Source organism: Chamaea fasciata, unplaced genomic scaffold (genome assembly GCF_029207755.1).
Source record: "Chamaea fasciata isolate MVZ Bird 193981 ecotype frontalis unplaced genomic scaffold, bChaFas1.0.hap1 SCAF_7, whole genome shotgun sequence".
NCBI lineage: Eukaryota > Metazoa > Chordata > Aves > Passeriformes > Sylviidae > Chamaea > Chamaea fasciata.
In genome coordinates this window covers 28,191,366-28,205,994 of record NW_027094092.1, presented here as the reverse complement: position 1 = coordinate 28,205,994, position 14,629 = coordinate 28,191,366, and the positions used below count along the sequence as shown (strand labels likewise).

The following is a 14,629-nucleotide window of genomic DNA, read 5'->3' as shown; positions in this document are numbered from 1 at the left end:
CTGCGCTCGGGGCCGGCCCGGGCCGCCAGGGGGCGCTGCGCTGGAGCGCCGGGCGGGCGGGGGCGGGGCTGCGGGCCGGCCGCGCGCAGGCGCAGCGCTGCCCCCCGGCGGCGGCGGCGCGCGTTCCCTGCCGCAAGGGCCGCCGGTCCGTCGGCGGCGCGGGGGCGGGCGGGCGGCCCGGGCCCGGACATAAGATGGCGGCGGCGTTGCTGGGGCGGCGGCGGCGGCGGTTGCGGCTGTCGCGGAGCGCGGGCGGCGCGCGGCTCTGCCCGGGCTCGCAGGGCGGATAGAGCGGGGCCGGCGCGGCGGAGCGGGGCCGCCATGGGCTCCCAGGTGCTGCAGATCCTGCGCCAGGGCGTGTGGGCGGCGCTGAGCGGCGGCTGGTACCAGGACCCGCACCAGGGCGCGGGGGTCAACGCGCTGCACCTCTACCTGTGGCTCTTCCTGCTCGGCTTCCCCTTCACCCTGTACATGGTGAGCGCGGCCCCGGCCCGTGCCGGGGGTCGGCCGGGCCTTGCGGGGCCCGGAGTGGGGGGAGGGCCGGGAGGGGCCGCCGCGCGCGCGCCCCCTGCCCGCGGCGCGGCCCCGCGAACGCCCCGGGCCCGCGGCCGGGCTCCCCTGCGCCGGGAGCGGCCCCCGGCCCCGATCCGGGCCGCGGCCTTTCGGGAGCGCCGGCCCGCTACTGGGAGTCTCTGCGTGAGCGCTATCGGGGCGCGGTGGGGCTATAGGCGCTGGCGCTTTGCCTTCGTTTTTCTGTTTACTTTCCTTCGGAATTGGAAATGCCTCGGGCAGTTTCCGCTGCTGGTCTCCTGGCAGGTCAGTAAAAAGCAGTTTCTGCAGGAGCTGTCAGATTTGGCCAGTGTTTCTGACCGGCAGCAGTATCTGTTTCTGACTTTCGAGTCTGGTGGAGGGATGTGGTTCCATAACCTACAAGTTTTATTTGGATGTAGTGTGATGTACTGGCTGGCGGTGTATCTGGATTGTGTGTTAGCGACGAGAAGTTAGTCTGGCTTTTTTGTTTGTGTCCAGATTTCAGTGAGAATTCCTGTCCTAAATATCTTTGCAACTGACCCTTCAATCAAAGCTGTTAAAACACTAACCTTTAAACCTAGAAACTTTCTTGACGTTTGGACTTGGGAGCACAGAGGAGTGGTGTGATCAGTTACAAGAAAAGGGGGCGGTTTCCTGTTGGCCAGTAGTTTTTTTCCCTGTGTAAGCTGTGTTTAACTTGTGAAATGCTAATTGTTTACTTTGGGTTTTTCAATAAGAAAAGTGTGATCATAACAGTGTGTTTTGACCAGTTTTGTGCATGTGAGGTAGAACATCATTTAGAAGATTCCCAGCTGCTGTGACAACCTAAAGTAGAAGCTGCCTTGTGAAAATTTAGTTAGTGAATGAAATGTTGCAGATAAAATCATATGCAAGTGCAGTTGCAGAAATTGAGAGCTCTGAGGTCGGGCACTTGCTTTGTTTAAAAGCAATTTGTAAGGTTGCAGTATGAGACACTACATACTAAGAAATAGCTAATATGGAAAAGGAGGTTACAACTGTATGGTTTTTAATTCATGTTACAGTGTCTTGGAAAAGGTAGCTCTAACGCTTTTTGTTTGAAAACTTCTGAGCTGCTGGCAGGGAAGCTGAAGTCTGAGACAAATTGCTTTTAAAACTGAAGTTACATGAAAACAGCTAGATAAAACTTCTAACTTAGAAAATACTTTGTCTTTATATGAGAACTATGAATCTGTATTTATTGAAATTCTGAAGAGTATGGAAAGAAGAGACACCTTTAGGTTTCATATATAACTTTACATTTTTTTTTTAATATGAAAGTACTGCTTTTCTGTATTGATAGAAAAATATTTAATTAGCAGTGCCTTGCTGAGAAAGCTGACCACACCTGTAGGAACAGCTATCGCCTGCATGCACAGGAGGCTTTTGAAAGTGGACTGATCTATACTGCACATAGGTCTTTTGACAAGTAGTAAATCTGGGCCAGCCCTTGAGTCTCCTGCTCTTAAAGCAGTAGGTAAGCTTCAGTTACCCATACAATGGGATAAACTTCAGTGTTTCTTGAACACTTTTTCCTGTGTGAAGGGAAAAGACAGACAGCAGCAAGCTGCCTTGGGTTTTGTTGAGGTCAGGGAAATTCTCTTGCTTCATAGCTCTGGACGAGTTAAAGATGCAACAAGTGCCAACTTCCCTGAGAATAAGTAGGGAGATTAGTCACAAGTTAAAGGAGATTGAATCATATTTGGCTCTTTTCCCTCTTTCCACCCTCTACAGTTTTAAGTGTTGTCTAGACATAAACTAAACAGGCAGAACTGTGTTGGTCATCTTAGCTCTTTAGCATGCCTTAAGCTCTTTTTCAGAATAAAAAGCAGTAAGTGTTGCATTGCTGTAGGACATACATAAATAAAGAGAAGATTTGCTTAAAAAGTCTTAGGTAATTGTAATCTGAATTCTGAGCATGGCTCACTGGTGTGTAGGAGGGAGTTTCTAAGCTAGCTTCGAGTGACTTGTTGCTGGCAGACAACCCTGTGTGTTTAAAAAATCAAGGTATATAGAAAGACTTATACTGCTGACAGGTTTTATATTACTTAGAAGACTTCCCCGTGTAAAGAATTACAAGATCATAACATTGCTTTTGTGTATTGCATCAGCAATAACTGTAGTTGTTTCTAAGTTGTTTTGTAGCAAAGTCAAAAGTATCCCCTAAGAACTTTGTAGCTGGCTCTCAAGGCTGAACGCATTTAACAGTAGGCTAATCACTTTTTACCCCCCAAATGTTATTTAACCTCCAACAGGAATAGAACAGACTAGGATATTGGAGTTTAGGTGTACTTACTGCTTTAAGACTTGTTTTACCGCACCCAACATTGCTACTCTTTTTTTCTGTGTATTTGTTCTGTTGATCTGGTATTTTCAGAATGGAATCTGCTAATGGTTGTGGTCAGCAAGTAAAGCCATAAGTCTGTGTGTTCCTTTGTATGTGTATGCCTGTGCTGTTAGGGTTGATGGATTTAATGTGTGGTACAAACCTACTGAAAAAATTAGCATTAGAATTCAATAACCAGCCTTTCTTCCTTGGTGCCTCATCTGCCTTCTGAGTTTCAGCACGTGCAAGTGATGTGTCCTGTGTGAAGATGATGGGTGTTTACCTAAATGTACCCATTTTACCAGTCTGGGTACTTTTTCTTGTGTATTTATACACTTAAACTGCGCTTGTTGGAAGTGTGGCAAAAATAAGTGTGGAGATAATGAAGGAGCTGGGGTCTAGAGTAAGATATGCCTGCTTTAGGGAAGCTGCTTGAATCTGTGGTTTTGGATTTGTGGCTTGGCAGTAGACGTACAAAAATTCTGCTTTCTAGACTAGTTAAGTCTTTCCTGTTTGTATATTTGTATTCAGTAACAGACTCAACTGTGCCTATTGATGTGCCGTTTTGTTGTAAGAGCTGATCCCTGCTTTAATGCAAAATTGGGAGAAGAAAATGTGCTTTCTCTATGGGGAAGCTGTCCAATCACTTTGTAAAATCTAGTGGTAGAGTCGAAAAAAATCCCCTGAATGCAGAGGCCGATGTTATGCATCGGTGTTGCGGGGGGAGGGGAAAGAGAGGCGGCTGCCAAAGCGCTTCCCCGAGTCGGAATGCTGCTTCAGCCCCACCACGTGCGCATGAGGGGGTGAAGTCTTGGCTCTGGCACTTGTGGAATTTTGCCAGTGACTGAAGAGCAGCCAGGACTGTACCTTGCTTGGGGTGATGGGCTCATATGTACCTACAGAACTTGTCTGTCAAAGTCGAGCTCGTTTAGACAACAGTTCACTTAACTTCCTGACTTGTGTACATAGTTATAGAAGTAGGTCATATAAATGCCGCTTTACGTGGAAGTTTTTTCCACTGAAGTTTCTGAAATATGTCCTGTTTCTTAAACTAAGACTTTAATTGAAATTTAATCTGTGATAGCAATCCCTGGTATGCCATATTGTTGCAAGACACTTCTAGTTTCTTGGCTACTCAAGTTTCGGTTGTATGCTTTGAGGTTTCAGTCAAAAACTAGATAACTTGTAACTGAACTTTCTTCCAGATAATGGCTGTTCTTAAGGACTCTGGTTGTCCATGAACAAGAATTGAGGACAAAACTATGTCTGTTTCTTGATTTTTTCCTCTTTTCCAGTAAAACTATTTCTATAAAATACTGGGTTCAAAATACTTGTACTTTTAAGTCTTTTTACAAGATAACTTACTTCTTCATAGTTGATAACACCTTTATGTAGGGATTTGCAATCTGGTTCAATTTTGAAAACTTAGCTGTCGAAAACACTCATAGCAATGTATTTCTTTTTTTGAAAATAATCTGGAGTTTTTGTTACATCTCTGCGGCCTAGCTAAAGCTAGGTAATTAGGTAATCAGATTAGGTAGGATCCATATAATGTTTGATTCTTCATAAGGATGTTGTACAGCCTGTGATCATTGAAGTTTCCTTTGGTTCCTGGCACATATGTGCTGGAAGCGTTCACTTGAGATACAGTGACCTTCTGTAGTTTGAGTGGAAATATTTTGGTGCTGTAGCTGATGGTGGAAGCTTTCTTTTCTATTTTGACCATTGGAATTTAGGTGTGCTTAAACTTTTTTCGGCCTGTCTTTTAATAAAGACGTGTTGTGATACAAGAGAGCTAATTTAACAGCCAGGAGGTTTCAGGAGAAATAGCTAGTTCTCCGTAACTATGCTTTCCTGTATTTTGCCTTTGTCCATATGTACGTCTTGCATTTAGATAAGTTGACTTGAAGGATTTAAATTTGAAAGATAACTTGTGGGAAAGGTGGTAGAAAATCAGTGTCCTTCCCTCTGTCCCCCATGTTTGAGAGTACTACTTTGCTTCCCTTTAAGACTCAGGGACATAATTTGAGGTTGGAGTTTATCTAATAGTTGGGTCTGCTCATTCATTAGATAACTGAAGTTTTCAAAAGAACATAATTAAAAGTACACAGCTTTTATATGGTTCTATGTTGCTCTTTATATTGTACAAGAGCTTCAGTTGTGATGACTGCTGTGGAGTATGTTTTCTTTTGGTGCAAGTGAATAGAAATGTGCAGTAAAAAGGAGTGTTCTCTGAAATGCTGTTGCAGCTGTAGCCTTGTGGCCAACTGGTGTCTGCTAACAAGCTCTAGCCTGAGGGTTTTAGTGTGCTGGGCTCAATTAAAATAGTTTAGTATTCGAAATAATTTTGATATTAAGATGTAATCTAGTGGGAAATTTGTATGACTTAGGTTTGTATTCCAGTCTTGAAGGTGGGTATCATACCATAGGATGCTGGTGAGAAACATCTCTCCTCAAATGTGGTAAAATGCTGAGCATTGAGGTTGGAAGTGGTAATCTCACTTCAACTTGTTTTGTTTTGTGTGGAGAAGACCCCAAATTTATTTTGAATGCTTCTAAATTTGGCTAAGAAAAACAGAGAAGTCGCAAGTGGTTTAGCTTAGGCTGCAGTAAGTTTCCTCTTGAGGCGGTACTGCAGACAAATTGCTGGTACCATGAGTGGCAGTGCTGCACCACAGCATGATACTTGATGTCAGCTGTGTTCGTATGGCAGGCTAAGCTGGTTAAAATGCCCTCTATTCCCAGAATATATGCCCTATTCTGCGGTGGGTAGCTACTACAAATACGAAGAAGGAAAACTAGTCGGTTACCTTAGCTTTTTTTTTTTTTAATTTTTTTTCTGCAATCCTGTGAAAACAGGATGTGAGGAAAAAAATTGAATTCCTTGTTAGGTTTGCTGCAAGTAACATGAGGTGTTTTGCCTTTTTTCTCATGCTTGTTCTTAAAGCTTTCCTTTGAAAAACCGGATGTGTAGATTTTGCAGGATAAACTGGATATACTGTGACCTCACTGCTGCCAGAGTAGAGGGGAGAAATTGATGAGCTCTCTAGACAGAAAAGTACAGGCATGTCTTTCGGGGAGTAACTCTAGCTTTTGTTATCTGGCTTTAGTCTGACTCTTCTGGTAATGGCTTCTGGACACTGGGTATTGTTAAGGAGAGCAAAGTTGAAGCTGTGTGTGATGGGGTTGCAGACTGCCGAGCTGGTACAGGAAGCTCATGCATTTTTCCAGAGTTAAAGGGCTGGCCTTGCCTGCAGGGAACCGACTCTGAAGGTTTTGGAAGTAAAAGCTCCTCATTTCTTGAGGAAACCATTCTAGCATGGCTTCAGGGCTTGTAGGGTTGCCATATCGTTCGTTGTGCATCCTGTTTGCTTATTGATGCCAGTTTTAAGTATCTTGGTTTCCTCTTTCTTCTTAGCTGGTGCTTGGTGAGTGAATCTCTGTTAATCATGGTGTTTTCCAGCTCAACATGCAAAATGAGACTTAGCAAACTTCAGCTTAGTTTGCCTGGCCTACTTCAACTATTATATTCAGTGTTGACTTAACTTGTTTTGGAGGAAAAGGTAGGTGTTGATTGTTTTGGAGGAATACATTGCTACGTTACAGAGAGTCATCATGGTGATCAAAGGTCCAGGGACATCTTGAAGAGTCAGAAGGGGAAAATAAGTAGAGAAAAAGAAAAGGAGGCCTCTCTATTCAGCACATATGACTAGGTTGAGTCCTTTAAAATTTTTTGCTGACTACTGTGGTTAGGTTATGCTGCTTAAAGTCCTTCTAAGATTCAGGGGAATAATTTTAGGTTAGAGATTGTTACATTGTGTAATGTTACCCTGCGTTGTTAGCCAGTCAATTATAAATGACTCAAAATGTTTCTATGTACTGGTTTAGAGAGTGCGTAGAAATGCTGTCGTCTACTCTGATCATTTTTTTTACTTTGCAAGATGTTCCTGGGACTTGTTTATCAATGATTGCTCTTCCCATGGTCTCTGTAGGGAGGTATGAAAATGAGCTGGAGTTGTCCTTCAGCCGTGAGGTTTAAAAAGACAGTTCATTTGTTCTACTCATTTACTACATTAAGATTCAGGCTGGATATCAGATGTTTAATTCTGGTTGTCATATTTGTGTGTGTATTTTTATATTTTGGAGGTATATCTCAAACTACGCCATAAGCAGGGTAGTGGTGTGGTGAAATACTTCAGAACCTAAACTTTTGTTGCTTTTGTAAAGGAAATTGTCTCTTTTTGGATGAATACTGAGACTTAATACCTCATTTTCTTTAGTCACTGCCTAGAGAAATGGCAAAAATTAAAAACACAAATAAAGCATGTTTTAGAAGCATGAAAGCATTGAAGTGAAATCTGAAGTTTAACCAGTACTTTGAACACTTTAAATAGCTGTCAGGTTGGACTCTATCAATACCTATTGCTGAAGTGATTGGTCTGTAAAAGCCTTATTTATCTCTGCAAGAGTTGCATGGCGACTCTTGAGTGCAATTTCAAATGTTGAATTCAGGACTGAGAGTATTTTTTATGTGGCTTCTGGCCACTTTTCATACAGATGAAAATTTTTCTTCAGAACATGCATTGGCTACCTTTCCATGGGCTAACAATGATCCAGCACAAATCTTTGCTGCCTGTGGTCTTGCAGGTTGTGTTCTGCTGTGCAGTGTGTGAGTCATGCATGTAAGCAACCTCTTTAGGTATGCAAGTAGAAAACATTTTGGCTTTTGTGACTGATCAGTGTCTTGTCATGCAGCAGTAGCTGTTAAAAGCTGTGAAGCAAAGTAAAAACACCAGTGTTTGCTATCTAAGCAGGTTTTCTCCCATCTAACCATGCTGTCAAGCTTGCATCAAGTTTTTCTGAAATGGACTTGGTGCTGTGTACTAGCCCTGAAATAAGATCTCACCCCATGCTTGGTTGGTTTTTCATATGCTTAAAATCCTCCCATCTGTTTTTTTACTCTTAACAGTTAATAAAAAATATTGGGTGTCAAACATGCTAGCTCTAAGTTTCCTAGTCTTGCATTGCAAAAGTGTGGAAGAAGAGAATGAGAGTTGAACGTGGTTCTCAAGCTTCAGTGAAATGAGTTTATTTAGCACAATGCTGTGGGGATTTAGTATCTTTGGTAGTCCAACTGTTAGTTTTTTTCTGTGTTACAAGACTTTTGACAGTTTTCACACAAAGACTGGCTCTAGGTGGTGTAACTTTCAGAATGACTGTATTTTCTTACAAAAGAAACTGTTAAAATGTAGACAGCGTTCTTACGGATATTCAACCTTGTGTTCATTAACTTTTTCTTACTTTTTTTGAAAGGCTCTTCCTTCTTCCATGATGATAGTAGCTGTCTACTGCCCAGTGATAGCAGCTCTCTTTATCGTTTTGAAGATGGTGAATTACCGTTTGCACAGGGCACTGGATGAGGGCGAAATTGTGGAGAGGAATGCCAGTGAGCATCTGGACAGAGGTGCTAAAACAGAACAAAGCAATGTTTCAGCCAAGAGGAAAGACAGCAATGGGCCCAGGTAAGTTGTCTGCTGATGTTTGCATACTGCTTCAAATGACTAACAGTCCCGTCTTCATCAGCTGTTTAACTGGACTGGTGATTGAGATTAAACACTGAGGAATATAGATACAGATGTGTAGTTCTGAAAGATGGTTTTAAGTCTGGTCTTGAAAAGCAGACTTATTTATGTATTAGGTTTGAAATGGTGCATTCACAGTAGTTTCCTAGTTCCTCTCCCAAAGGAGTTTGAGAACAATATTGAACATGCTATAGCATGGAAATTATAGCATGGAAACTATAGCATGGAAAATGTGAGCCGATTAGGTCACTAAATACTTAATGAACATAATTAGTACAAGTAATCTTACTTCAGTAGTAGATGTAGTATTAAAAATCTAGCTGTCAAAGACCACATACTACATGCTAATTCTTTTATCACCAGGAAGTGTCTGATTGGGTTTCAATTTTAGTGTTGTAGAAGCAGGAGTCAGATACAATGCTTGACTCCAGTTGTAGTCTTTTTAAGGAGAATGCTGTCCTGTGAATTTGGAAATTCTGGAAATGCTCTGCTCAGTAATGAAGATAATGATTCTGAAGTACTGTCAATAGGAGGTGATTCCTTTCCAGAGATTGCCTTTGTAGCCAGTGTAAAAAAAAAACGCCAGAGGTTTTCCTCCTCTAACCATACTATTTGGTGAAAGAAGGGCAAAAGATGACTCATCAGCAAGGCCAGCTTAACCAGTTTGATCAGACTCTGGATGTGTTATGAGCTCTGCTATCAAAGCCTCTGCCTGCCTTAGATAATTGAGGCCATCTTAAAAGTTAAACTGTATGAAATAAATCAACCTTGAATTGTTAGCTTTTAGAGATGACCTTTTTCTTGTCTCTGAGTTTCCGGTATTAGTAGCCATGAGTAGTTTTCAAAGTGAGGTGATTTGTATGCTGTCCTGACTCTTAAAAGATTGTGTGTCTTACTAAGGAAATGTAGTTGAAAGAAGCCTCTTGAGTCTGTTTATTGTAATGCTTTTGAAGAAAGGAAGTGTTAAACTGCTGCTCTTTAAAATGCTAAGCCTAGAAGTTAAAGGACTTGCCCATGTATATGTGGGGTAGCTTCTCATCGTCCTAGGTTCTTGTGTGTCTTCTCTCAGCTCAGGTATTGTTGGCAAAACCGGTGTCTTAGATTCCTCTGAAGCTGATATACAGTAACTTCTTGTATCAATCTTTTATAAACCTGACCCTTTTTCCATGATGTGTTTGGCAACTGAAGCTGCTGATTTTAATTGTGACTGTGCAGATCACCCTATACCTTACTAAAACTGTACTGAGGTATTTTGGCAGACTGCTTCCCGAACTGTATATCTTAATGCTTACTCTGCTTAATAAAATTCATGGAAGTAAACTAGTGGTCTGTTCTTTCTCATGCAACCTTGGTAATGCATGTTTTAGGTGTGACCTTTAGGCGTTTTGTCTGAGTGGTTTTGGTGGGGTTTTCTTTTTGTTTGGTGATTTTGCCATGTAGCTTTTGCTTCCAAAACAGGGGCCCAAAGCTGGTAAGGGAGTTTCTACTAGTGTTGTGAATTACTTCTGGATGTTTCAGTTCTGTTTTGTCTAGGGAGCAGTTGACATGGGACGAGATACTACATTATAAGCATTGTGAGCTCAGAAGTAGAGGTTAGTTTGATGCTGTGTGTCCTGCTTGCCAACTAAAGTTTCATTAACTTTTATATGATCCTTGTTCCCACTTTCAGGTCTCTTAACTAGAACTGGGAACAAGGTCAATGCAGAAATTACGGAGTTACTATTTGGTAAGTGGGATGTACAGTATATACTAATCTTTGCCTGGAAGCTTACAAGAACTCTGGGGTAGCATTCAGACCAGTAGATGGAGATGGGATGTAGAATGAGTGTTTAATATTGAGCTGTAAGCTTTTTAATAAACTGAACTGGAACACTAATAAAACCCCAAACGTGTTTGGGAAGAGAATGTGTATGTAGGGTTTTCTGATTTTTTTTTAAAGTCTGCTCCCCTAATACATGGTGGATATAGGGGAGATCTGAGCAGGGGTGCTATCTTAAATATTTACATAATCAGAATATTAGTTTTGATAACTTAGGCTACAGCATGTGGTGCTGAATAAATGGATGTAGTTTGCAAAGCCATCCTCGAGTTTTTACCCTGCCACATAAACACGCCAGGGAGGCCACTTTAGATACAAATCTTAGTATATTTGTAGGATTAAGCAGTGGTTGTGTTCAGGATTCTATTTAGCTTTTAAAAACTGCTGTCCTTTTTTTTTATGGAGATGTTTGTCCTCAAAGCGGTGCTTTCAGGTACCTTAAATTATGTGCTGTCATTTGTAGGCTTGCTCAGACTGCTCATTTATCTTCAGTTAAACATGGTTTATGGATGGGGGTTTCTTTCCATGAAACTTTGGCCTGTTTAAGCAAAGAACAACTTACCATTCCTTTGGAATGCCTTGTTTATTTTTTGCTGTCCTCTTTCTATAGCTGAAATTCTCTAGTTAATATTTTTGAAAGAAAGTCTTAATTTAGAGAAAGGAATGTGAGTTGCTGTTTTCCTACTTCAGGTGTTAGTATAGGAGTGTTTGTGTGAGGTTTCATGAAAGCAAGTAGAGGGGATACAGGCTTCTGGTCTCATAGAAATACAGAAGAAGCAGTGCAAACATGATCTCTGTTGGGTATCAGTGGACCCACATAAATAATTTAAAACATTTTTAAGTCAATCCTTTTTTTGGATATATGAATATGGCTTCTTGTCAGTGGCTGTTATGGCTCAAAGTATCATAAAGTGTTCATCTAGTGACACTGCTGTTCCTTATCTCTATCAGCCTGGTGGAACTGTAATAATGATGCTACACTAACCTCATGTGTACTTCTACCAAATAAAGCTAGTGGCTGGAGAATGTTGCATCTTTGAAGTATTTAGAGCCTACTTAAATATGAGCAAGAAAAACAAAATCTTAAAAAGGCAATCTCTAAAATTGCTGCCTTGCCTTTGCTCTTTATTCTCCTTGCAGTTTTCTGTAGTTGGTGGTCCTGTTCTTGATTTTGGAGTTAGTTTTTATTTTTGACTATCATTAGTGACTCCAAGCTTGGAAGAAAATCTCTTAATACTTGAATCTGTTGTGATCTAGCATTTGCAGTCCATGCAGTGGTTCTTGGGTATTTTGAGAACAGCCTCCTGGCTAGTTACCCTACTCTTATATTGGACATTAAGACAGATGATGACTTTCAAAAGAAAATAATAAAAATCTTCCTCTGCTTTTTCCAGAAATCAAAGTAACTTATTCCAGGTTACCTCTTGAAGTTCTGATCTGAATGTCAGATTTCTGTAGTCAATCAGCCTAAGTCAGACTTTCAACTTGAATTCACGTAGACTTATGGCCTCTTCGTGCTTTTGCTTAGTCTCTGACATGCTGATGAGATATACCTGTTGATAGTAATTTTAGTTCAGAGTTACTAATAATTAGAAATAGTAATTTTCATTTGCCTTTATCGTCTTTGAGTGCCTCTTTCACAGCAATCTCCTTTGCTGGATGTAATTTTTTCAGTCTTCTTGATTGGTGTAGTAACTTCGCTGCAGTTACTTTGTTTGCAAACTGAAAAGTGTAACACTTGGTTTAAGGAATGAAGACAGCAAACTATAAGAAACAGATTGTAGAATTTCTTATCAGGAAGGCCTGGCCACAGCACTAGCATCAAGTAGCTCCTAAAGAACTCTGGATGTTGCTGAAGTCCAGGTACTTAGGCATACAGCCGTCAATCCTAGATACCTGTATTTCCTGCTTCTTTCTGCAGACTTTATTTGTTGATGTTTGTTACTGGCTTTTGTTCAGCCATTGATTTGTGCGTGCTATCACAGAATATAGAAGCTGTGAGTGGCAATGATGGATTTTGTTTTTGCTTATGCTGGTATCTGATGGTTCAGTTTTAGTCAAAATTGCCACCTTCTTTGGCTAAATACCTGGTTCTATGCATGAAAGCTTATTTGCAATGACTTACTTTTCTACATCATAAGATCCAGTGTTTCTTAATGAATTATTCAAACAGGAAAGGAATTTCATGTTTTTTTGTGAAAGGCATTCTGTTATATCTTCAGTTGTCATTATAATGTATGCTGAACTTAAACATTGTGATAGTTGTTCTGTTTAGTCTTTAAATTCATGTTATGTCCTTATGTATTCTTAAAATGCTTACAGAAGGCATACTTTGTCTGAAGCTGGTGCTGTACCTTTTAAAATTAATTTTCCTTACCTGCCTTAGTGTAATTGATAATACTAGATCAGAGAGGTCTCTGTAAACAGCCTTTTCCAAGAGTATGCCTGTCTCATTGCTGAGCTGTAACAAAATGGTTGCTTCTCACTTCTTTTTTTAATTTGCTGAAGTTGGCCCATAGTTGTTCTGCTAACTGATGGCTGATTGTTTTTAAGTTAACTTATTTTTACTGAAGGAATGTATTCCTAACTTAAAACGGTCCTTTTTTTGTCACCTCTGATGTAGGAGAAATCATGTGCCTCTTACCTAGAATGATTCCTGAGGTTGTGCCTTTACACCTCTCCAAGGTGGCAACAGCTTGACATGTCATGCTGCAGGATGAATCATGTGTCAGGTCCTTTAGTGTACAGACAGTTTGTTTACAATATCCTTGATTGATGTCCATATATTTAGAAAAATTATTGGAACCACAGACTATGCTGAGATTGAAGAGACCCATCAGGATCATCAGTTCCAATTCCTGGCCCTGTGCAGGCCACCCCTATTAAGTGTTGTTCTTACTGGGTAAGACCTTCCTGTAAGACTGGTTGTCTATTAAGTAAGCCCTGCAGTGCTTTGGTCCACTTCTGCCCCCTTCTTCAGAGGCCCTTTGTCTTTAGTGTATTTTATCTGTTGGGAAGCTGTTGTTTATATTTGGGAAGAAGCAGAGAGGATCAGTGTCAAACTACTGTGCAGTTACTCTTGTTCAGAAGTCTCCTGGATCAAGGTGCTTGAAGAGAACTATTATGGGATAGGAAAAAGATTGCCTCAACTGCTTCCTCTTTGCAATTAGCAATGAATGCTAGGTTGGATCCTTGTGTTCTAGTGCTCAACTTACTTCAGACCCCGTTGTCCTAATGGATGAATCCAACTTGCTTTTGTTTTATAAAATACCTGCCTTTGACAAGCAGAATTCTCTTGAATTACAATTTGATGGTGTTGCTCTAGGAAATACTTTCAAACCAACAGTTATTAATCAGGAAGGGGTGAAATCACTAGAACGCAATGATGTATACTTGTACCTCAAAATGTTTCTTGGTAGGGACTGTAAAGTTCCCTGTAAAGAAGGCAAGTAATTTTTGAGTAGAAAGATGTGGTTTGCACCCGTGGGAGAGATACCATGGGCCTATATGTCTCTGCCTGTTCAAAAATCTTCACATGTGGCTTTTTTCATTAGCCATCCTTGCTTTTGCTCCCAGATTCAGTCTAAGGAAAAGACCAGGAGTCCTTTCCATGCTCTGAGTCCTATGTATTTTATTTTTCTGTTGGTGAATTTCTGGGTGTTACAGTTGAACAGCTGATCCAAAAGTTACATGTGTGCAGGCACAGGGAGAATTTAATGTGTCAGCGTTTTGGAATGCCTTATAGCACCTAAGTCTTGAGTTTGTGTTGGCTGGTGGCAGCAGTCTTGTGGCGGCAGTTTGTGACAGTGTGTAGTGCTCTGCTCTGACTGAGCTTTCTGTGTCAGACAGCCAGTGTTCATCCAAGATATGGGGATGTGTTTGAGCCCCTGATTTTTGAGAAGGGAAAATGTGTTTTGAATATGCACTCAACATAGACAAACTTTTGTTTAACTGGTGGGATAATATGTGTTGGTTTTTTTTTTAATGTTTCTCTCAGTGACCCTGGTGGAGGGATTGAGATGTCAGAGTTCATACGAGAAGCAACTCCCCCTGTTGGCTGTAGCTCACGCAATTCTTATGCTGGGATAGATCCGAACAACCAGGTAAGAATTAAAGCTACTGCAGTTGTTCCTTTAGTATTGCTGGCTTAGTAGTAGATAACCTCTTGCTATTATTTTATGGGGTTTTTTGGTAAATCATATTAAACAGTTTTCCTTTCTATATGGAGCTGCTTTATTAGGAAGGCATTGCATTCTCCCAGCAGCATAGCTCTCATCTCATTTTGTACTTTAATTAGAAATGGCTGGATTTTGAAAGGGAGCCTCCTGTCCCATTAGAAAGTTTTTTTTTTCA

The 14,629-nt window shown here is 41.1% G+C and overlaps 1 protein-coding gene across 6 annotated transcripts in view; it reads left to right on the top strand.

Annotated features, from left to right (window-relative positions):
- The first annotated feature begins 203 nt into the window (after positions 1-203).
- PCNX1 (pecanex 1) overlaps positions 204-14,629 on the top strand; it is an 89,187-nt gene continuing 74,761 nt past the window's right edge. For all 6 annotated transcript variants that reach the window (XM_066188189.1, XM_066188188.1, XM_066188186.1 and 3 more), the window contains exons 1-3: positions 204-474; positions 8,189-8,397; positions 14,274-14,379. In XM_066188189.1, the coding sequence (XP_066044286.1) occupies positions 322-474; positions 8,189-8,397; positions 14,274-14,379 (468 nt within the window). In that variant the 5' untranslated portion in view covers positions 204-321. The remainder of the gene's footprint in view (positions 475-8,188; positions 8,398-14,273; positions 14,380-14,629) is intronic.